The following is a 25,931-nucleotide window of genomic DNA, read 5'->3' as shown; positions in this document are numbered from 1 at the left end:
ATATTGATCATAAAGGAGGTAAAAAGGGAAAAGAAACAGTGAGGGATTCAGATTTTACGGGGGCCAGTTTCGAATTGCAGCCGTCCGTAGGTGCCCTTTGAGAGCGGTTTTGAAGGAGTCAAGGGATTTGCATGTCTTAATGACTTGGTAGGGCGTTCCACATTTTAGTGGCATAGGAGCGAAAATAATTTAGTCCCTTGTTTGTGTCGAATCTGGGTTGCACATGGTTTGTTGAGCTCCCTCTGGTGTTGTGGGTGTGGACTTCATTGAAATTAAGGAAGTATTTAGACAGGTACATGGGTATCTTGGTGGTGTATCGAATCTTGTGGACCAGACCCATTGCAAGATGCTGTACTCTGTCATCAACCCTAAGCCATTCCAGCTTGTCAAAGTGGGCAGGGGTGAGGTGGGTTCGGGGGGGGTGAGGCCCAGTAGAAGCCTGACCAGTTTGTTTTGGGAAGTCTGTTGTTTTAAGGACGTTTGAGGTGCTGTCAGGCCCGGCCCTTCCTACAGGCAGAGCACGCAGCTGCCTAGGGCGCGTCTTTGGTTGACTTTTTTTATTATGATTAAGTTCATGTTTATTGCACACCCAATATTAAAATAATAATAATAATGTTCATTATCATGTAATCGAGGCAAAATGTTGAAATAAGTTGTTTTTTCCGAAAAAGTATATGAAAAAAGCAGCAGTGTGCAAGAGACCTATAATTGTGATATTGATTTGGAGTCTGAGTCATGTCGCCCAGGACTAGTACAAAAAAGGCAAAATACAGAGCTACAAATTAGCGCCCCCTGATGGTTCACAAAATGGCTGCGTATAGTGTAATAATAATTGTCCCGAAGGATATACGTCTTCACATTTAATTCGTCTACCGACATTTAATTTAACCCAAGTATAAACATTTGAGGATGATACTTGAAAGAAGAACCATGGCCTGGGAAACGTTGAGGCCGCATGAGGGAGAGGGGGATAGGAGCTAAAATAAATCAGAAACTCCAGGTTAAAATAAAAACGAATTAATACAAAGTTAAACACATGTATTGAACCGCACTCGGTTACAAACTATCCTTTGAAAAGTATCTTCATTTAAGTGAAATCATCTGATGAATGAAACCAAGCCTGAACAGACTAATCCCTCCAATAGAACATTCAAGATTCAACGACTAACTTGGAACCTTAATAGTCCTCACAAAAGAAAGGCAGCTGGAAGAGACAGTGCACGTCACTCCAGGAGCCGTTCTTGTTGATGGCTCCACAATGGTGAGACCAAGGCAGGTCAGGGCCGTTGATGTCGTTGTTGTAACTCCACTTGGTGTAGTTCACCACCCGATCACTGGTCCAGAACCAGAACCCAAAGACAGGACTCTGTCTCAGACCGAGCCACATCTGGCCGGTCACAAGATCTCTGGCGTTCATCCACTGCTCCACAGCGATCTGGTCTTCAGGCACGTCTATCCACAGCAGGTTGGTGTGGTGAGTCTTGCAGTACTCAAAGGCCTCTTCCCAGGTTCTCCTCTCACGAATTAGTTTGATTTTCACCAAGCCTGAAGTAGAAAGAAAATATATAACACAAACCTATCAGTTGGAGGAATCAACACTGATCAGAAGATGTCAGGAGATGTCTTCATAACATTTAGGAATTCATTCACAACCTTGCATTATATTTCTCAAGACCAAATCACAGGAGGTCTATAAATAAAACTAAATAAAGGACCAAGCACTATAGCCTAAATTACTAAATATATCGTTTTAAAAGTCCTGTGAATGGCAGATTCGACACCACAACTATAACGACAACATGGTAGATTTAAATATTTATCGTGCTTTCACTACTTAAATGTCATTGTGATTGCTTTTCCAGATTATTTCAAGTTTTAGATTGACTTTATTCACATTTATCTCTCTCATGCTCATAACATTTTGAATTTCACACTAATACACACTAAGCCTACAGTAATTTATACTCATTTTCACAACGGTGTCGGAAATCGATCTATACATGCTAAAATAGTAGCCACAGTTGTTGCATCAATTAACCACATGACCACTATAGTGAACCAGGCCACACAGAAATGAGTGGACTTCACTTAGTAGTCCTATGAGAGCATTAGTTGTCAGAACAACAATTTCAAGTGGATACAAAAATAGTTAGTGTCATATATGGAATATATGTATGCTGCTGCACCTTTAAGGGAACGCTACGACATCGCCGTAAAGCAGAACGTACGGGACCTGTCGTAATATATATATCTACCGGTACATGCTGCTGCTGCTGTTGTACTACTTGTACACATGTGTGGACATTGAGAGTCATTGGAACACATTACAGTTAGTTTAAAGTAGCCTCCCCACTGATGATGTCATCATCATCAGGTACATATGCATGCTACCAACCAGAAATGGTACTGAGCATTAGTGGGGACTGGACATAATGGTTAACAAAGGTGAAATGTTCATGCAAGCACTTACCTCTGGAGCAAAGAGGAGCTGCACGACTGCTATGTTCATATAGAGTTAGGCCCGGGCCGCCCCATTTAGAAACACCTGTATATTTATCATCATTGTTATAATTAGGCCATTCTCTATACGTGGAGCACGCTCCGTCCTGCCACTCCCACTCGTCGTGCATCAGTCCGATCCAGAAGCTTCTGTTGTTTCCCTTTTCCATCACTTCCTGGTTCTGTGTTTGGTTGCTGATGCTGACCAGGTCAGTGTGGTGACGCCTGCAGTACTTCCTGGCCTCACACCAGTCCTTCTCCACATCCACCAGGATGTAGTCACTGGCTGCACAAGAACACAACAACTTTGTCTCTAGACATATCCTCATTTAATAATATTCTGGGGCAAACATTGGGTGAAAATAGCAGATTGGCTATACTAGTGGGCCTACTGTAGTATTGTCCAAGACAAAAAAACGTGAACACAGCTTCTAATAATAATAATCGTCACAAGCCACACAATCTTCCCAACAAATCATGAGAAAATCTACTTTATTGACCTTTCTTTTCCCAGCGACACACTCTCGCAAGATCTAACACTAAACATGGGGCGTTTGCGTGATCTTCCGTAAGATTTCGCCTCTAGTGGCGAAGCATGGCTTGGGCTATCTTCCTAAATTAACCCATTTAGGACTAGCCGATTCTAAAAAAAACTCTTCTTAATCCTAAAAGTCTGTCAGTGGTGCTCAACCTTTTTCATGTCAAGGACCCCCAGAATGATCTGTATTTGGCCGCGGACCCCCATCGGAAAATATGTTGATCAAGGGATTCCCCCAGAAGTGAGAAGAGTTCAAAACGCTCTGAAAGAATATATATTCAAAGATTTGTGCCACATTTTCACGATTTAAGAAAAATATCAGATCTACAAGATATATTTGTTGATATTTGCTGATATTTTTCAATAGCTAAAGTATAATATAATGCTTAAAACACCAAAAGTCTTAAGCATAAGATGTCTTAAGATACTATACCAAATATGATTTGGTATAGTATTGATTATTTATATTTCATAACTTACACTTGTAGCACATGAAAGGTTTTGGGTCTGAGCAAAATAGGAGAGTTTAAGCAGTAGAAAAATTATTGTAATAATAAAAATAATGTTTACGACTTACACTTGTAGCACATGAAAGGTTTTTTGTCTGAACAGTTGAAGCCTGTCCATGTGTTGTTGTGAATGGCCTCACAGATCTGGTGTCCGTTTAATGGAACTACGGTGGAGACTCTGAACGCATAAGGGACACCGTCTGACCAAGTAGAGACATTATCCTGCCCACGATGAAGACCGAGCCAGACGTTACCACTTGTTTTGGTGGTAAGTGTCCATATTACATAGGCTTCGTCTGAGTCAAACACTGTTGTCAGGTTTAAGTGAGTCTCCTGACATTCATCTTGGGCTTCAGTCCGGTCTGTCTTCTCCTTCAACACATCAAACCATCTTAGGCGATTTGATGTTACTGTGGTATGAAAAGCTGCTGCAAAAACATTGATTAAATGAATTAATATAGATGTACAATGCATTTTTACATGACTGATATCACCCTGTGACTTTATACACCCTGTGACTTTATACAATATGTTAAACTATTGCTTTTAACATTCACATTTTAATCACATGAACCCCTATAGAGCGGCGCAGTCCCGGCCCCTCTCGAGAGACTCGGAAAATAAATCCCCGTTCATTTTCCTCATAGACTTTTCAGAAAGTATTTATTTAAAGACGTTTACGCCGCGGACAAAGCCAACTCTTGTTGTGACAATAAACACAATGTTTTGGGCCAAACAAAGAATTAGACCGTGCTTGCGGTCATGGTTGAGGTAGGTTGTCGGTCCAATAATATGTCGAAACTAAAGCCTGTACCCTGTCTAACCAACGTATGCACCCCGCGGGACACCAGACTGAGTACACCTCAAAATACATACATCAATAGTATGATCTATTAATCACATTACCCACACTGTACATAATTTGGTGTTCATATATTCGAACGGGTAAGGACTAGTAACAACAATAATAATAACAAAACATTTATTCCCTGTGTTGCCCTACATGAACTACCATCGTTCAGGATGTAATAATGTCTGGTGGCTACAGTCTCACCGGAGCACACCACTAGTAGAAACACAGGGCTCATCTCCATGGTGATGTCACGGTCAGGTGGTTGACGTGAAATGGCTAAATGAGAGAGAGAGAGAGACGTCACATCACAATTGAAAGGCAGCAGAACAATATTCTTCCATCGACCTCTATTATACTTTGTGAATACTTTGGTAAATTGTGAAAATAGCAGATCTACATGTTCATTAATCATACCCGAGGCAAATATTTCAAATCATGGTTTTGTAGTCATATCGTTCTCTTACCTGCTTGAGTGTGTTGTGCAGGGCTTCTGACAGTACAGACACCCTTATAAAACCACCTCAACCATGTCAGAGTGATGTCATTTCAAGCAGAAGGCCAATTATTTTGATTGTGTACACATAGTCAAACAAGAACTAACAAATGATTAACTTGGGGTTGCGTTAATGGTACGTGCAAGATGCATGTGCACTCATCTATCTGTGTTGTGGAAGTAATTAACATAGCACTGATGAATTGTTACCTGCATCCAGATCTCACCCTTATAGGTCATTTGGTTACATCTGTACGCTCTCAGTTTTACCAGGGTGTCCCAGGGGTCTATGCTTTTCTATCTCTACACCAAATCGCTTTGCCAAAAATATCCGATGTACAAACTCACAACGAGTGAAGCAACGCAATGAGAAACTGAATTAGGTGAGAAAGGCTGAGAGGTGAACTTTGAGGGATTTAACCACATGATCCCTATTCTGCGGTGAATTGTTGCCAAATATATTTGCCAAATATAGCAGATCTATATATAATAACAAATTTGAAATGTTGAAATGAGTGGTGAATGTCTGGACAAATGTATGTCCATACCTGCATATCATGGACTGGCCTAGATACAGACAAGCTGTGTACAATTCATATGATACTTATGGGAGCTATAAGTAAGCCTCGCCTAGCCATAAAGGCCAGTCAATCTATGAGGTTTGACCCAAAATAAATTCAAGGTTCATTCAAGGTTTTTTATGATCCTTAGGTTCATCCAAATAACACATTAAAATTTGATTATTATATACATTTTGAATCATGGTAAATTCAGGGATTGAACGTTGGGGTACCATTGAAAATCTATAAAGCAAAAATGTCACATTTGAATTATGCTTTAAGTAGCATGTGACATGTCAAACTAGGGGTTATTCATGATTCTGAACCCATTCCAAGCATTAGTTCTGCACGAAAAACACTCCTTGGGCTAAAAATGGCCATAAAAAACCTTGAACGATTACCATTGCAATTTATTTTGGGTCACCTCTCTTTTTAGATTGACTGGCCTATATGTATAGTGTATAGTGAGGCAGCTTGATGTACAAGTACACCCCCTGGACATGATGTACAAGTAGCCTACACCCCCTGCACATGACGCTAGTGTGTCGTGACTTACCCCAATCTAACCCTTGATGCCGAGTGCTAAACAGGGAGGCACTGGGTCCCATTTTTCAGAGACTTTGGTATGACGTGGCCGGCCGGGCATCGAACCCTGACGTCCCAGTTGCAGGGTGGACACTCTAACCACAAGGCCACTGAGCTGGCATACCAATCACCAAGTGATTGGTTTGAGCCAGAGATTTATAGAAACCTAATCTCTTGAAGCATATCGTCTCCGAGACACAGACACAGTGCTCAGACATAGTACCCTCGAGTCCTAGCACAGAAATGTCATAGACTGGCCCTGAGTCCAAGCAATCGACAGTGAGTACCGAGGATCAGCTTGTAGACTGACAAAATGAGATGGAAAATAACGATTTGATTCTTAGGAGGTAGTATAGGCCTAAACAATCTTGTCGTAGTCAGATCTTGACGAATACATGACCGCATGTCACGTCTCACCTGAGTGCACAGTCATGATCCTCCGACTTTGCACACGGTTGGATTTAAACTAATTTGACTGCATACACAGCAGGGAGGAGTGTCTCACAGCAGTGCATTATTTTCTCGCTGCACAAAGAGAGTGTCTGTTGCTTGTTTGCCTCTTCCTCTTTCTCCTCTAATCTCCCCGTTAGCGCCTGCTGTGCATGTTTGCATACTGATGTCACACGCAAATTACTTCAGTCACCTGCACCTTCACAGAGCAAGCCATTGACACTGGTACACAAACATCGTCCTCGTATAATTGCTATTTTTGTGTGACATTGTAGTTAGTAGTATAACAAACTAGGACATTATAAGGGGAGGAAAAACATAAAAAGTTAAAATATGCATGGAGATACAAGGTGTCTGCTTCTGCTCACAGCAACGACGTACAATATATAGTTTGATCCAATTAGGATAGCACATTGAAAAACAACTGAACAATGGATTTTTTTAAATGGTATCGGAACGGTTTTGAGCATACAGGGTTTCCACCCGACAGCGATAATGTGCGTGCTTATGTGTGTGTGACACTTGATGGCTGAATCCTGATGTCTCTGCAGGCGGCTCCCAGATGAGAGGGTTGACCTCATTATCTTCCACGTCTCTGTATCATCACGCCCCACTGGTCAGCTCCAGAGCTTTGATAACACTCTGGGTACAAAACACTGTGTGTGTGTGTGTGTGTGTGACTGTGAGTGTGACTGTGTGTCTGTCTGTCTGTCTGTCTGTCTCTTTTTCTTTCTTTCTTTCTTCCTTCCTTCCTTTCGGTTTACTAATTTTCAGCATGTACAAATTTGATAATCAGATTTGACTCCAACAAATCTTCTTTGTCCTGTATACAGTATTATAACTCAGCTGGACTTTTGTTTGCATAGCATTCAAATCATGCTAGCCGTAGCTCCAGCAAGGCCTTTGAGTCAGGGCATCTGTGGCTGAGCAGTCAATATGCAAAAACATAGCATTCATTATTTATATTTGCTGCTCACATGGTAGAAGTACACATTGCAGGTCAAGTACACGCACACACAAAAATAGTGAGAGAAAGACAGTGAGAGATGTGGGTGTGCAAGATGTCTTTCAATACAATTATAAGACATGTTTCTTTATATTATATATATTGTCTGCATACTGTAACGAAGGCTGTCACCTAGAGCTCCATATAGACATATCTAATGTTGACATCAGGTTATTATAGAACTCCATATATGGATATAGCCCATGCACTGGCATTGTGATCGTGACAAGCATCCAGCTAAGCCCCATATAAAGAGTGGTTATTATTTCCATTGAGACTAGAGGCAAGCATAATTTAGCTATATCCTCGCGAGAGACTCCATCGCCTTACGTACGAGACAGGATATTTGGCCTTACAACCCAGATATTGTCACCGATATCTGGCCTTACAAGTTACAACCCAGATATCGTTGTGTCAGAGATTTCGGCATCCCAGTTAAGTTCTCACCGGACACCACTGCCGCAGGTCCTAACCCAGACAACCAATCTAGTTTGACAGTTCTTACTGTCTGTGTGTGAGGCCTTTGAGTCAGGCCACCTGTGGCTGAGCAGTCAATTATTCTACTGCTACTACTACTACTACTACAATAATAATAATTACGAACATTGCTTTTTTTTATTCCCTTTTGAGAGAATAGACAGATAGATATTAAAGTTATTTAAACAGTATTAACGAACCTCTGTGATGGTTTCACTCGCTAACAGATCTATAAACTCACAACAACACGTCACACTTATAGTGTTGTACGGGCTTATATTACCTGTTAGTTTACACAGTGTCAACTGCAAGCTGATTTTAACCTGAGCTTCACTGTGAAAACTAAAAAAGGTTTAACATTTTGTGCAACTGAATTAGGCTACCAGATAAACAACTGGGCCTCAGTGCTGTTTTCTTTAAATAAGAAACACTGAAAGTTGTTCTCTGAATGAGGGAGTTCAGTTGTATGAACACACCTCCATTCTCGGTCTCTGCGTTTGCTCCACTATTGTATCACTAACCTGGCTCACAAAAACTTGGCTGAACACCGCCCCAGGGCGGAGGCCGTGTGTGTGTGTGTGTGTGTGTGTGTGTGTGTGTGTGTGTGTGTGTGTGTGTGTGTGTGTGTGTGTGTGTGTGTGTGTGTGTGTGTGTGTGTGTGTGTGTGTGTGTGTGTGTGTGTGTGTGTGTGTGTGTGTGTGTGTGTGTGCAGTACAGCATTTTACATAATGGGAGACAGCCTGAAGGTGTATGCAGCCTCCAATCAGATTTATATATGGCCGATAAGAATGGCGTCCCCTGCAATCACAAACATGTGCTCTATACATATAATTTTAATTCCATCATATCCATGTGAGAAAAGCTTTCCATTGTTACTTACTTTGGTTATTGGTTGTTTATTTGGGGGGGACACTAAAGGGATTTGAGTTAAAATAAGTGTTTGTCCAATGTATTTGTATTTATTTCATAAAGTTAACATAACTATAATTAAAGGCATTTGAAATTAAATAAAGATGTTAATTTTCAGAAAATAAATATTCAGGATTTCAATTCAAATATAGCGTGTTTTGAGCTTGTAGATCGGCGATTGTTTTGCTATAACAGTAATATGCAACATGTGGCCCTCTGCAGTGAGTCTGGAAATATAGTGGCCCTCTCCATTGTCAAAGTTGCCCACCTCTGATTTATATAAGCATGTTATGTATAGACAGATGGCAGGTCATTGTGTTAACCTGAATGGCATCCTATCATGTGTGTCTAGTACTTTCAATGTAAGCTGCAGACTATAGATTTTTGGGATACCGGTATTCTACTAATAGACTGACAAAGATGCCTATATGCTATGATCTATACTTAGATCCAATTGGATTTTGCATTTGATGTATTACGTTGCGTTGTCCTTACTATAAATTGCTCTGGATTAAGAGGGTCTGCTAAAAGCCTAAATTGTCGTTTGATGATGCCAAAATCTGGGGAACATAAAGTAGTTGTCAAAATGTGTTATTTGGGACGGCCAGACGGATAGACACGCACGCATGCGCACAGCCGCACACACAGTAACGCAGACACACGTGCACACACAGATACACACACAGTAACGCAGACACACACACACAAAACAGAAGAGAGACAGACAGACAGACAGACAGACAGACAGACAGACAGACAGACAGACAGACAGACTTTTGTGTCATGCATGCCTGTGCACGTGCATGTGTGCAGTGGACTGGCTATTTGCCATCGGTGAAACCCCAGGAGATTAATTGTCCATTCACTGTCACTGTTATGTCGCTTTTGTCTGCCCAGCTGTGTGATAAACATTCTAAGTATCAACCAACTTGGAAGTATAACAAACCTGGGCTAAAGATATTACTATGCCAACCTATTGCCATAATACATTCATGTATTTATTATGTCTTTATTTCAGTTGTGTCTAATATGCAAATTATCTCATTAACTATGCACGATACAAAAATGTACAAGGCAGAATTAGATTCTACGTGAACAATCATATTAGAAACAACTGAGAAAAGTTTGGCACACCCGGTAATCAGGTTGTTATAGCTTTTGCCCTGTCTATAATGGGTCCAAACTAACCATTAAACAAATTCAGTGCGTTGGTAGTTACAGGGCGGCATCATTGCTTTGATCTTTACAATGCCTCTATACTTACAAAATATAGCTCCATTAAAAAGCATCTGAAAACAATCAAAGTAGTGTCTGGTATCTCTGGTCAGCTAAAAAGCCTGGCATAGACACATGTTGTAAAGTGTGAGTTGTAACCCTATTGTGTGTGTGTGTGTGTGTGTGTGTGTGTGTGTTCGAGTCGAGTCGTTTATAGTATCAGTCTCTCAGGTCCTATGTGTTACATCCATCAGTACTACACCAGCTGCCAAATTAAAATGGCCGCCGGCCAAGCCTCATGCACCCGTGCGTCTCACCCACCTGTCTCACCTACCCGTCTCGCTGTCTCCCTCCTCTTCCTTTCTTCTTCCCTGTCTTTCCCTCTTTCTCTTCTGCTGTGTCCTCATCCATCCATCCATTCGCATCTCTCTCTCTGTCTGTCTCTGTCTCTCTCTATCTCTCTCTCTGCCTCCCTCTGTGGAAATAGCCGACCTACAAGCCCACAAGGCTTCCCATCCGTGTTCTTGCGGCTTGTAGCTCTGCTAGGCCTATATTATCTTGGCGCGCGACAGACCATGAATTGTGTTTTTCACTCTTTCTTCTCCCATTCCAGCTTTCCTTCCTGGTGGAAAGTAATGAAGTAGCCTATACTGTACATGTATACACATAGGCAAATATTGTACTTTTTACTCCTCTACAATTATTTGAAACCTTTAGTCACTATTGTTAATTTGCATATTTAGAGGTTAGAACTGCCAGGCAGGAGGCCTAGAGGAAATAAGACCAAAGAGAAGATTTGTGGATGAAGTGAAAGTGGACTTGAAGTTAGTTGGTGTGAGAGAAGAGGAGGCAGAGGACAGGGTGAGATGGAGGCAGATGATTCGCTGTGGCGACCTCTGAAGGAAAAGCCAAAAGGTTATTTGCAGATTTTAGATTATTATCACAAACAAGCATTAATCAATGTAAGCCCTATTTTGTAGTGTGGCTAAACAACCTCTACAAACTACAAGCTTGTAGATGTGCTATTTTTATTGGATTTTGGGGTCCGGTGCAAATTTGGAAAATACTAGACCAGTGGTTATCAAAGTGGGTTCCGAGAAGGTTCCAGGGAGTCCCAGCTAAATTAGTTAATATAGCATCAAATTTACTGTAACTACAAATCTGTAACTACAACAGCATATTTTCAGATGGGGATCCACGACCAAATACATATTAATTTGGGGTCCTTCCTTAATATGATAAACTTTGATAACCACTTTGTCCACCTAGACCACCAATACCAATCTTTTGAAATTATATCTTGTCTAGAAGCAACTCTAATGAATTGCATCCGTGTATCCGTTTCCAGTGTAATAAAAGTTTAATTGGTATAGAGAGGACACCTGCTGCTTCTAATGTCTGGTGGATCACAGTTCCTTCCTCTCTAAACTCCCAAACTTTATTTCTCTCCAACTTACCCCGCCCGAGCACTCCCCCTATTGTTCCTAACCTGCAATTACAGGACCATTAAAATAATTATACTTAGAGTAATAATCAATCTCCTTTTCAAGAGACACCTGAGACATAAGCAGACACTGGCAGCTGCAAGTTTCACATACAGTAAACAGAACAAATTGCGATATAAGGGAATAAAAGGTTAAAACAATAAAACAATGACATCCAAAATACTGCCTTTAAGTCCTTTCTTTGATATTTCTCTTGATTTAAACACAGTTACGGTAACAGGATTTATTCAGCGAGTTTCAAATCATTCTTTAACATAGGCCTACTGTATATCCAGGCAGAGGGTTCAGAATATTGCACAACCTTTTTCTCCAGTCTCTGTATGAGCCTTTGGAACAGAAAGCATGCAGAACTAAATCCTGGGAACGTAAAGCATTGTGTCGATCCAGCACTGTCCCGCAAGATATAAAGGCATAGGCTACTGTAGGATGAAGGTGCACACACACACGCACGCACACACACACACACACACACACACACACACACACACACACACACACACACACACACACACACACACACACACACACACACACACACACAGGCCAGGGTACAGTACAGTCACTCACTTCAGTAAAGCAAAGGTACTATATTTACCCAGGGTAACTGGACTAAGCTCAAGAACTTGTTTGGCCCTGCTCATAGAACATTTCATGGTAGGGGTTCAATGCCTTGCTCAAGGGCACTTCAGTGGTGGTAATTTTAACGTGCTGGTCCGGGGATACGAATATCAAGACCGCTCCGCCCCTAGACTGGTCAGATTTTTTTTGCTTATGTAGCAATACCACAATGTAGAAATACTGTTACAAGTAAAAACTAGTAATCAAAATCAAGTACAAAGGTATGGGCATCTAAGTACTCATTACTCATGTCTCTCTGTTTAATTCTTCTGAATGGATTTTTGCACAAAACATGATGGGCAATTTGGTCCTGAGCCAAGAAAGAACTGATTAACTGTTCACAGAGATTGGCCTAGGGGGACATGGCAGTGGTCATGTGGTCTATCTGTCACAACAAAACGTGTAATGTCAAAACAGATACAGAACATTAAACCATAATTTGAACAAGTGTTTATCATGGTCACTGAGTGTTTGTTTGGCAACCCATTTGTAGGCTAAAGCATCATTAAGTTTTATTGGCCAAAAGGGGACGCAGCACCTTATATAAACAAACTGCCACCTTGGCAGAGGTCTGTGCTCTGCCGAGCACATTTTCAGTTGTTACATTTGACGGTACGTGTAGCAGGAAGCCCATTAGGCCAAGCCATCTGAGACAGGTCCGTCTTGTACTCTTTCCCTCAACCGTTGATGTCACCAACCTGCAGAACCACCTCCGGTCATAAACAATGCATCAGGATGATCAGGGTGGGCAAGTGGGGCTCAGCCCTCCCTATCTTATGGAGTAAAGATGAGAAAGTATTATTAAAATGTTTTAGAATAGATACTTTTATATTCTGGTATAAGCTAAAGCAGCAACAGCGTCAAATCACAAAATAGGCTTCCATTGCGTTGAATGATTGACAGCTGCCAAGACACGCCTGCATTGGGGCTAAACCTCAGACCGTGAGGTCATTGGCTATTGACCAAATCACAGTGATTCACAGCATCTGCTCGTGTGCAAAGCCTGGGACCGCTCGTGTGTAGTTGTTTATGATGTTAAAAAATGGTTTATTATTGACTTTATAATCCGTGTGAGTTTGAAATTCTTGCTTGGGGCAAACAGCTGACCGCACACGGAGTGACCGGACCCACAGAAAGGTATTGTGGTCTGCTTCATTCATCTCACAAAGTTAATAAACAAACATAATCGCTGTTTTAATCACATTGAAAGTGGCTCGAGGCTCGAGCTCTCGAGTTGGGAAGAGAGAGAGAGAGAGAGAGAGAGAGAGAGAGAGAGAGAAACTGTGTTTGTGCGTGTGTTATTGTTGTTTCGGTGTCGCGTGCGTGCGCGCCTTGCAGTTGCTTGCATCTTTAATCCATTTTGCAAGCCACCAGTTGCGCGTGCGTGTGTGCATGTGTGAGTTTGTGTTTGATTCGTCTCGGCGCTTGTGTGTGTGTGCGTGCGTGCATACGCACTGTTATTATTAATGACAGTATAAGAGCAGCTATCTACATACAAATACAAACGATGTTCAGTGGAGTGTTTGTTGTGGGCATGGACTTCTGTTGTTGTGGAGCACTTGCTGTAACAAAGTATAGGCCTGCCCTGTAGTAGTGTCATTGCTGTAGCCTACTTTGATATCTGGAATATGATGCTATTGCTGCAGATTGTAGCATAATGGATGTCTTATAGCCCAAAATCACTGCCAGCCGCCACTGATTACAGTGAAAAGTTGAAAACTGCAGTTTTGCTTGTAAAAATACCAACTTGTTCATATGAAGCACATTTTGACTAATTAGGTTAAGTATTAATACAGATTGCTATATGATTTGGCCAAAGGAGAGGTAGACCATCACTACACTACTCAAGCCTCCAGCCTGTTAAGCTTCACCACTATACCGTACTATACCTCTGTACCGTACCCAGGCTTTTATTTTCATTCACATTCGGCTCAAAAAGAAAAGCCTGGGGAAACGAGACACATTTCCTGGTCTAGGAGTGGGATTTGAACTGCAGTGCAGAGGGGCGGGCACTCACTCAGATCGGTGAATCAATATGATCCAACACCGTGATCCCGGCGGCACCCACCCCCTCTAGACCAGGGGTTCTCAACCCCTGGGGTCCCAAGTCATTAATTATATAAATTATTAATTATTGCAAATGAATGGCTGGAAAATGGAAATGAAGAGTTTACATGACGTACAATACATGCATACACCTTCCCTAATGATTACTTGCGCAAGCAGAGCGCGCAAGTAATCATTTCGCTTGGTCTCTTCGAAGTGAAGCCAAGTTTATTTCAACCGTAAGTCTGTGCCTGGTTTGCTGGGACCAGTTACAACATTACGTCATCGTTGAGAACTGGGACCAGAGTACATGGTGTGTATATGACGTAATGTTGTAACAGTTACAACATTAGTATACTGCTAATCAAATTACAACTACATACTCTGTATGTAGTTGTAATGTGATTTGTAATTTGTAAATCTGTGCCTGGTCTGCTGGGACCAGACTACACAGATGACCATATCTCTTACGTCATCACTGAGAGCTAGTCATACATATAAACACCATGTACTCTGGTCCCAGTTCTCAACGATGACGTAATGTTGTAACTGGTCCCAGCAAACCAGGCACAGACTTACGGTTGAAAAAAACTTGGCTTAATCACTTTTTGGAACCAAGTAACCACAGTATACTGCTAATCAAATTACAACTACATACAGAGTATGTAGTTGTAATTTGTAACCAAACAGAACTTTAGGATTAAGGACAGAAATCCATACCATTTCAGAGAAGAGAATTTTTCTACAGAACTGACTACGCAGACTACTTTCTCTCTCGAATGTACTTGCGCGCTCTGCTTGCGCACTAGTAGGCCATAAATGGCCTACTAGTGTGCAACAAGCAAGTATGCACTTTTCTAGTTCTAGTTATATCTGGTTTCAGTATTTATTTATGGTGTATTGTCTATTTTTAAGGTTATTGTAGCAGTCAATTTATATTGGGGGTCGGGAGGGGGCGGGGGTCCCAGGCATTGCCAAAGAATTTCCGGGGGTCCCCGGCCAAAAACGTTGAGAACCCCTGCTCGAGACCATAAATCACGAAGGCGGGGCGAGGCTATACTTCATCACTGACCACTACACTACATTGTGATTTATGCAGCTGTGTTCCCGAACTGTACACATGACATATAGGCTATTGATGGCTAAAGTTTGGGTGGGGAAGCCACACTGTTATTAGACTATTATCTGGCTTCTTTCAGTTCCCTGGGAAGACATAAACTGAGACTGAGATATGATTCCTCCAGGCTTGGTTAGCCTCTCCAACAAACGCTATTGACTGTGTTCGTATGCGCTGCACTAGTGACTCCGTCTACTGGGAGCCAGTATTGAGACTCTTTTTCGGCCACGCCGGACTGATTTTAATGGGTCGCAAGTTTTTTTACATTATACACAGAACATCCCAAACAAACAAGCCGCTCGAGAGATCACAGGTGTATTTCTACTTTGATCACTAGCTGTGGTGAGTGGATACGGGTGATTGTGAATTAGTGGCAAATTAGTGAAGGCAAGTGTGGGGAAGCGATTGAGAATAGGGATAAGCTGTGATAAGCAGAGGGTGGTCTCTACTCCTGAACATATGTTGAACACAACTACATTAAGTGGTTAATTCATGATGTATAGGTTTGGGTTCCCTAGGAGACACCAAATCCATCTGTTGGATCTCCAGTGAAAACGTTTGGGAACCAATGCAGTAGAGAGTGGAGCTGGAGGAGATAGTGTGTTCCTCTGCATGGGTTGCGAACTACCGGGCTAAAGTCCTCACTGTCAGGTGAAAAGAAATGGGAGGCTATCCACTGGATGGTCCTGGTTCTCTGGGAAGTAATAACTTCTTGGTGAATCCCGCTTTACTCAAAGTCCATATTTAATCATGAAACAATTACATACCTGCAATACATAAAACTCAAATCCCTCCATTGTTTGGAAGGTTTCATCCTCTGGGATACCCTGCTGCAGTGCTGAATGCCTTCTGAACGCCTTCTGCTGACTCAGAGAGAGAGAGAGAGTCCCACCTGCCGCGTGTGTGCATGTATGTGGGGTGCATGTGTGTACGCGCGTGTGTCTGCACAGTATTACTTGTGAGGACCACATTTTGCCACATGTATATTTTCCTGGTCCTCACAAGATAAATGGTCATTTTATGGTTAAACAAAACGTTACAATGTAGAAAAAGAGTCGGGGTTAGTTATTTAGAACTTAAGTTTGGTTTAGGGTTTAGGGTTTTTGTTGAGCGGCGATGCCACACACCGAAACATAGCAGATCTAGAACCCACCCACTTGATGAAACTACATTGTTTGTGTGTTTCTTGATGCGACCGTCTTAACACATTCAATTTCTCACTCGGTCGAGGGGCCACATCGCCCTGCTGCTCTCGGCTCAGACCATCTGTGTCGATGTGTTCCGCCCCCCTGTCCTCTGTTACCGTGCATGCTCGCCCTGGATATCTGATACCGTCGTGTCGGCTCTGAAAGCTGGGTGGTCGTCAAAGTCGAACCCAGCGGAGCTGGACCCCTTTGTTAACCCACGACATACAGTAGCACATTGGGTGGTGGTCGGGCTGGGTGTAACAGTGTCATGGCCAGCTGCTGTCGTGTGAAGCCACAGCATGTCGTGCTAACATGCCTAGTTCAATTGCTATGGCGACGCCACCACACTGAGAGCCAGTGTGGTGGAAAAAGTACTCCAATTTGTAATTCCACCACTGCTGAGAACGTCCACCATGCATAGATCCCCACCGCACCACCCGTAAATCCATCATTCCTCACACTTCTAGTCCCTAGTCAAATCAAGTACAGCATTCTCTAAGCAAAAACTCAATAACTGATTACTTCACCCAGTCCAAACAGATGTCTCTTCAAACAGGTGTAATGAGTTTGCCATCTTCTTTTAATAAAGGATTGATCATATTAGAGACACTATCTTAATCTCTCATTCGAACGGATCATCTGGCATCTCTCTCTGGCAACATGCTTCTACCACCACATGCTTCTACCACCTTAGATGAAATGTGTAATTTTAATTTCTCACCCATTAGCCCCAGTGATCTTCAGAAGGTGATACAGCAGCTCAAGGTTATCTTGCTTTTGTTCTTAAAGAAATGTCTATCAAATTATGCACTGTACACATATCGTCAGTAAAACCTAACAGCCCTATTCTGGGGCAAATATTCTGCAAAAATAGCCGATTTAAGTGTGTCATGTTGTGAGCAAAAAACAGGAGGGGACCTAGTGTAGAGACCTGGGGGATTCCGGTGTTTTCCCCACTTCTCCACTAAAGTATGCTCTTATCACACCCTTAAGAAGTGCCACCTTGATCCAGTTGTAAAAAAGAAACTATAGATTAATCTGCAAGCTTCGTTGCCCATAAAATACTTTAAAGGTTGTTCATTAACAATTAACCAAGGTTGTCCATTATCACGGCACATTCTGTGTTCCTTGGTTCCTAGGAACCTAAAGGACAGTTCTTTCTGTAATTGTCTCTCAAATCTGACCAAGTTAAACATAACTGATACCAACTACTAGTTATTGCTCTGTTAAATGAATAGTGATATTTATACATGTATTATAATAAACTCCTAATTGTATTGATTCTATGCCTGCCCTGAACAAAGTCTTGTATATCTGAGTAAAGATACTCACCGAGATCCCTGCAGTAAGTTATATTATAACCATAGAAGCAGTGAACAATATACTGTTATTTTGATCTGTTTACTTTCAAAATGTTATAACATCAATCATGTAACATTACTATAGGACAGCGTAAAAAAACCAAAAACCCAAAAAATAAACAACATCTCCAAAGTAGAAGCTTCATGTCTATATGCATTTCGACAGGTTAGATTACTGTAATGGCCATTTCTGTGGGTTAGGGTTGGTTTGGGTGCTTTTCCAGCCAGGGAAACTGTCTGTCAGGGGAAAAGAAGTGGCTGGTGGTGACTGCATGTGTATTGAAATAGATATGTGGTTGTCTTCACCCTCGAGAAAAACAAGTACTGTAGGGGTTGGTAGTGACAGGGACTACACACTACGGGGAATTGGCAATGACTCAATTGATGAAAAAACATATTTTGGTAGGCTTTTGCTCATCCTAGCTTTCCTTACATTTTCCACTGACTCACTTTGTGTTAAGCAAGCAGAGCAGTGTACCTAAAGGAGAAAAGCACACTTTCTAGTTTCTACTGATAGTTGAACACAGTTCACTAGGCTAGTTGGCACTATAGGCTCTGGAAACATTGGGGTTTTCCTTGTTCCTTTGCCTTCTGTCCCTTGCTATCAAATTAGCAAGGAGAAGTGAAAAAACAAGTGCATGTCGGATTTGACGGTGTCCTCCACTGCTCTGGGGCCAGCAGGCCTCCAAGCTCGACAGGCTCTTAAATGTCAGCTGCAAGTTCTTTAGAAATTGAAAGAGACCATTACCAGTGACATTTTAGAGTGTGTGTAACTGTGCGTGCGTGCGTGCGTGTGTGCGAGTGACTCAACAGTCAACATGTTTATTTTTTATTTTTCTATGTGAGGGAGTTTGTACTGTGTGTGTGTGTGTGTGCGTGTGCGTGTGTGTGTGCACTCACACGTACGTGCCCTTGTGTGTGACAGAGAGAGTTGTTGCAAAATATCTGCATTCACACAAATATACACACAACCTTTGAGAGTGAATAGCCTCTCTCTCTCCCAATGAAAATAATAGGCACTAAACTGAGATTAGTGTTTGCGTGCGTGCGACGTGCGTGCGTGTGTGCACACACGCCACACTGAAGTCTTGGTTTAAGTCTTTTCGTGACCTCATAATCCTCCACCATGGAACACCATTGATCTCTCATCTGTCTGCCCCAGATTGTGCACTTGTACAAATGTTGGACTTTTGTTGGAGTTTGACTTCATGGAGTCTCATATTGTCCATTGAGTTCAATCCTCATATAAACTTCATCGTGTGGCTCAATCCTCATATGAACTTCTAAATGGATTAAGTTATGTTGGTTATTTGTTTCCTATACAGTCATTATTTAAAGCAGAGTTGCCGCCGTCCACAAGGATGTGAACTGTTTGACCTGTCCTAGAGGGATAGATGGCATTAGAGTTATTATTCCTGTAACGATTATAGTTGCAAAGAAGCGGAAAACAACAAGAATAGTAATGAGCCACATTGTCAAGATACACACAGCAGGTGTCACTGTCAGGCCTTACTCATGGATAATTAGGCTCCTATTGTCCTCATGTGACAAAGCTGTCCCTTCAGAGAAGAATAAACTACTTCCAAAATCATTGGGTCATATCATCTCATTTTAAAGCTCTGGTAGATCTAATTTCATATGAAAACAAAATTGTTCAATGGTCATTTAATTGCTTCTTTTGGTCACTAATTATGCTTTTTGTTAGATGCGGGAACTCTGGCCCGTTCAATCAAACCGTTGATTATCTTGATGTTCGTGATTTGATGTCTGTTTTTGGAGATATTGTTTGTGTTACGGTAGTAGTTTAGGTTATGGTTCATAGGGCATAGGAAGAATAGATCATGTGATATTGGACCCAGACGAGGGTGTGGCTAACTAACCCTGCCTTTCAGGCCTATACTTCCTTGTATGCCTGTGGGTGCACCAGAAACTTTCAGTGTGAGTGTTTGCTTGTTGGACTGGCTGCAGTTTGGAGGTGGTATGGGAAAACAATAACCCATGTGTACTTATGTGAAACTAATGCACTTAGAGAGCCAGTAGCAATGGACCAATTATTGGGAAGCAATTTGGATAGCTGGAACAGACAGTCTCCCCAGTTGTCTTCATTTGTGTTAGCACAATTTGTTCAAGCACAATCTGTTCAAGCACCTTAGCTTGTAAATGCACCCCGACTAAATAGGAACTGAACAGCGAGACGGCAGCGGCTGGCCGGAGACACTTCAAGGTGAGGCGCCGCACATACTTTCTTTGTTTGATGTTACTATTAGCTTAGCCTGGTTACCATGTCACAATGTCACGTGCATAGGATTGCCATCTACTTGACATTCAAAATTCAGTGTGTGTGTGTGTGTGTGTGTGTGTGTGTGTGTGTGTGTGTGCGCGCGCGTGTGCGTGTGCGTGCGCTAGACATGGCCATATGTCAGTATCTCTTAAGAAAAACATGGGTGCTGTTAGCGATCTGTCACCTTGCTCATTTTTCATACCCGCCTACTCCCAATCACGGCTCTGCTGGGCGACCTCAGTGTCACAAGTTCAGCCACTATAGGCCATATCACAATGCCCCCTGAATGTCACCCTGAACCATCATTGTTAAGTCACTGTGGATTAATACATCGAACATGATTGACTGGAGTGACTCTGGCCTCTAGAGAAACCTTTCTCTTTTTGCTCTACATCATTTTAATATCTTTGCTGAAAACTGTAGAGGTATGACAAAGTATAATGGGGGCTTAAGTAGCTGCATCACTAGATATTATTTTATTATAATGGGTTGAATCTAGAGTTGCTCCATTGACCGCACATTGATCCAAATCGAATTTCCGATCTAACATTGCAGCTGTAGAACAAGCTTGATTTATCCTTTTTCAATCTGCAATGTGTTTCATCACAGAAATCCACCCTAGAAAAGTAGCACGTGATTATTTCTAAGTGTTGAAGTATGGAAGCGGTCGTCGAAGGCCCTGCGTACCACCTGTTCCGAATTTGCACATAACGCAGGATGCAGCAGCACGACCCGTTAATAAAAAATGAGTGCTTCAAAACTACAACACTTAGAAGAAATATCACGGCACGGAATTTCTTAGAAGAAAAGTAGCTCATGACATGTCTACGGTGGATTATTATAGAACAAACACTTTGCAGATTGAAAGAAGATCATTCAAGCTTGCCCTACACAGCTGCAATGTTGGTGAGTTTAACGTTGTTTAATACAAGCAGAAAGGAAATTCGATTTGGATCAATGGGTTGTCACTGGAGGGTATTTGCAAGTCTATAGATTTAGCCCATTACTAAAAAATATCTAGTGTCGCAAATTTTGCGGCTATAGGGGCTTAAGTAGGCCCTACTGTAGTAAAATGCCCTATAATGTTCCTCTGGTTGAGCTACCAAGAATCAGTTAGTGGAAGTGAAGCGCTGGGAGGTAATGAGCGATTCGAGAGCTCATGATTCAGGGGGGCCTAGGCCCCAGAGGGTTCCCATAAAGTCTGGATTGATTGGGGTTTTTAATGTGCCTGGTGTCACAACTCGTCAAGCGCCCAATAAGTCCTAGCAGTGGTGCTGGGGGGAGACCAGTTCTTTAGATTAAAACTCACCTCAGGTTTCTTTTTTTTCCCCTGTTCTCTCCTTTAAACCACCCTCTAGACTTGGTAAACTGGACCAAGATCGTCTGTCTCTGGCTAATGTTCCCCTCAGAATATGGATGCTGGGGGTTCAACTGGTAAAAGAATGGGAATCAAGGTCAGGGACAGATTTTATAGCAGAGTGGAATTGGATTTGGCGTGTTAAAAAAAAAACACATTTATCACGTATGTTATAGAGAATAGTTTGGATTGCAGACCAATTGTAACACTGGGAACGCGTTTTTTCATTTTTTTACCCTCCAATTTATCAACGTGGGGGTTGAGTTTACCGAGATCAGGGGAGCTGAATTCAATCAATTCTGAGTTGAGCCTTTATAAACAGACTTTACAAGCAGCTGTTGAGGACATTTTAGTATCCATGGCCTCTTTAGAGAGAGACACTTTAAATGTATGTCGGCATGAGCAAGGTCAGACCCAGAACAGGAATTTGAAATTACTCTGAAGCTAAGACGACGTGATCAACAACTATATAAACTAAGGTTAAGTCACGTAAAGTAGATTGGAAAATGTTTTTTCAACAACATCTTGGCTCCTCTCTGACACTAACGTTGCATCACCAGGCTTTCCACCTCAGAGGAGGTGGAAAGCCTGGGAAGGCTTTTATTGCGAAAAATCGGTTTGAGGGATAAGGAAGTTCCAGATAGAGGGTTCCGGCCTGAGGACTACAAAACAATGACTACAACATGACGTAACAATATCATCCGCTCCTGACCGAAAAAGGAATGCTGCCCACAGTGCCCAGGCTACTCTGACACCAGTCTGTCTACCTATCAGATATCTTTCTCAAAAATAGCCAATCTAAACGTATGGGGAATTCATTGTCATTGTGTGGTTGCGAACGCAGTGAGCACTTACTATGAGACCTAGCAGATCATGTCTGTCTGTCTGTCCGTGTGTCACACTTTTGTGCCCATATATGGAGCTGCTTTGGGGACTCCTTATATGGTTATGGCTGAGTCATGGTGACATGAGTGTGATGGCGTGGTCCAACTTGTGCCCATATATGGAGCTGCTTTGGGGACTCCTTATGGTTATGGCTGAGTTAAAAACTTAACTTAAAAATAACTTAACTTAAATATGTACGAGCTGCGTTCGCTTCCCGCGTTTGCGCGTCTTACTGGTAGTAAATGAGCTATTTTTGGCTAATGTTCCCCTCCTCAAGAATATGAATGCTGTGGTTCAAGTGGTTAATTGATGCAACAACAATGGCTTCTATTTCAGTACATTTCAGTGTGTTAACTTTCCAGGAACAGAAAAGCTTTTTTGTATTGTATAGCTAAGCTATGAGCTTGGAACGATTATGTCATTGGTAGGCAGGGTTTCTGAGGCTATAGTAGGCAGGTTTCTGAACTATAATGCTGTGCCCATATGGAGCTGACTGATTGGTTTGTGCCTGAATCCTTGACGACACGTTTAGGTTAGACAACACACTCCATATTTGGGCATAGCGGCATTGGGAAGTCATGGTTATGGCTGAGTCATAGTGACATGAGCATTAGTCATTCGTATAAGGCCACCCTGTATATTGGCATGCCCATAGATGGGCATATTGGTTTGATCTTTAATATACAGTAAGAAAACTTGCTTCTCAATAGTCCAAATGCCCAGCTCTAGTTGGAGGATTGTTCCTGTGACTGAAGCAATACATTTGATTACATTTATTTCTTTATCTCATTCAACTGACTCCCTCAAGAAAATGTACAATGATGCGTGAGTCCATGGTCAGCATTGAGTGACTCCTGGACTCTCTGTGAGATGTGCAGCCTGTTATGAGACCACTAGGCCCACGGGTAGATGGGTCAACGGCTGCTAATGAACCCATAAACATCCAGGGGCATAGCACGGCTGCCAGAAAGAACAAAGGCATAAATCCATCTGTCACAAGTCCTGAATGAACAATTATTTTCCCATTCATGGCAAATGATCTTTCAAAAGCACATCAAAATCCCCTGGCATAGCCTAATCACAATTTCTTAAAGATAAGCACAACTATTTGGAATAATCGTCTGCATTTACATGTTTTGAGATTGTCCATAAACAGTGAAAAATAGCTGTTCTACAAGCTCACGAGTGACAACGTGTCACAACACATTGTAATTGGCATTATTTTTCATTATCTGCCCAGTGTGACTTTTGTTTATGGCACATGAAACCACAATTATATTGTTCATCACAATTTATTTTCGTACGACAATTAATCGTCAAGCAAAATGCACAGTATATACAGTACACACAGTTAGCATAATTGATTTAAAAGGTAATGAGTGAGATCTCGGCAAACCTTGAATGACGTTCAACCAAAACAAACAAAAAACGAAACACAAAAACCTTCATGTATGACGTTAAACAGTGTTCGCACCCCATCAATTCCCTGCATAAGAACCCGTGTCGTGCCATTACAAGCACACTTCAATCAGTTTCACGGCAGGAGCTCCTCGCAGTCAACAACCGTCTCCCTGCCGTGCCCTTTTCAATCGCAGCTTCTCATCGCGGGGATTTGCGGGCTGTCATAAGAGCAGTGACCCACGGATAAATATGTCAAAAGCTGGTAATAAAGCCATAAACCACGCAAAAAAAGGAAAAGAAAGAAAGAAAAACGTATAGGAACTAGCAGTGTGGGAGAGCCCCAGTGAATCATCTTTGGATTTGAAGTGCATGGTCAAGAGGCACAGAGCTGGCGATAAATTCACCAAATGGAAATGGATAACGTGTAGGCGGGGCGGGGTGGGGGGGGACTGTGTATCGCGGCTGTCGAGGCAGAAAACCTTGTATGTCCAAAACTGTAAGAAATAACCCATGTTCCAAATCGATCCGGCGTAGTTATTATTTAGTAACTATTGCTAAAACTTTGTCATTGGTTAGATCGTGTATATAACCCACAGACACACTTAACCACTTTCAACCTGGCATCCCTATGTTGGGCACCATTATAGTATACACAAAAAGGAATTGTGCAAATTGTTTCAAAAGCTGAGCTTCGACTGTCAGTTTTTGAAACATAATTGCTACTTTTGTGCAACTACCTGTACATTTTTACTGTTGTAGTAGTACTCGAATGCGGTGTCTGGAGTCCTGTCTGGAGTCCACATTTTCACTCACTCTGTCTCGTCTCACACATCATTTTGACTATGTCTTGACTCGGTCTCGGACCAAAGGAATTGAGACTGTCTTCCCCCACGAGTCCACTCGAGTCCACTCGAGTCCACTCACTACAATGCAATTAAATAAAACTCACCGCCCCTCAAGACTTGGTCTTGACTTGGACTACAACACTAAACATTTTTGAGTGCTCCTAAATGTGCCTCTGACGTTTTGAATCGGGGGTTAACTTTGAGTCCTGAAGTTGTCCTTTCGCGGTTTTGCACTTGACATGATTTTGTGTTTAAATGCGTGTGTGTGCATGTGCGCACGTGCGACCGTGCGTGCGCCGAAACTGATCCATTTACAACAGTGTAGTCTCCATGTGTCTTCCAACTCGTGAATCACTTAAACAAACTAGAAAGGTCGCAATTTTGAAAAATTGCAGAGTGTGGTTGCCGCGGCGGCTCGCATGTATACCCCTCCCGCTGATATCGCCGGCCTGTTACGGTTTCGAGTCACGCCTCAGGTCGCGTGTAAGTAATTCGGAGGGGATTTGACCCCCGAAATTCATGTTTTCGCGACAGACGGTTACATTTATCGCGTTTGCGGCGCCCCCTGTGGATGAAAATGGAATTGCTTTCGGAACTCGGTCGAACGAACCACCCCGGACACGCGATTAAAATTTCGGATGGATTGGACGTTCCGTTCGTGATTTATGGCGTTTTTCGTGATATAGGCCCCTCCTACTGAATTCGGACGACGGTTACGGCCGAACGACACGCACAACCGAAATTCTGAATTCGGTTTTTTAATCGGATGGGTCCAGAGGTCACGTGTGCCGATTTCTGTGACATTTGGACAAAATCTGTAGGGGGAAAAGCAAAAAGTGTGTTTTGGACAAAATTCAAAATGGCGGAAAATCCATCATGGCGGAAAAGGGCGTGGCCTATATGGGGAGATGCGTCATGACCCAAGGAATCCAGGGTAAAAATATTTGTGATTTTACGACCTACGGTTCAAGAGTTATGAGCCAAAAGGTAAAGTGGGATGTTATAGCGCCACCATGAGGCCGACCTAAAAAATAATATTTTTAATTAATTTTAGTGATAATTAGGAAATATCCCTGAAAGTTTTGTAACTATAGTCCTTACAGTCTCAGAGGGAAAAATACTTGAATGTGTTTTTTTGCATTTCCCCATTCATGTCAATGGGGAAATTTAATTCACTAATAAATTCATATCAAATAAAATATACAACATTTCTCTTAGCAAAGTACAAGCGGTC

General features: G+C 42.1%; 1 protein-coding gene across 1 annotated transcript; it reads right to left on the bottom strand.

The window, feature by feature from the left end:
- Positions 1 to 1,177: 1,177 nt before the first annotated feature.
- LOC308310618 (C-type lectin) lies at positions 1,178 to 4,640 on the bottom strand (the record flags this gene model as incomplete). The annotated part of the gene is made up of 3 exons (XM_080756999.1): positions 1,178 to 1,545; positions 2,471 to 2,785; positions 4,601 to 4,640. 3 exons carry the CDS (start codon positions 4,638 to 4,640, stop codon positions 1,178 to 1,180), a joined length of 723 nt encoding a protein of 240 aa, XP_080613125.1.
- Positions 4,641 to 25,931: the final 21,291 nt, after the last annotated feature.

The sequence above is a fragment of the Protomyctophum bolini genome, assembly GCF_963924005.1.
Source record: "Protomyctophum bolini genome assembly, chromosome: 23".
Lineage (NCBI taxonomy): Eukaryota > Metazoa > Chordata > Actinopteri > Myctophiformes > Myctophidae > Protomyctophum > Protomyctophum bolini.
The sequence above is the reverse complement of the archived record's forward strand: the minus strand, read 5'-3'. Positions and strand labels throughout refer to the sequence as shown.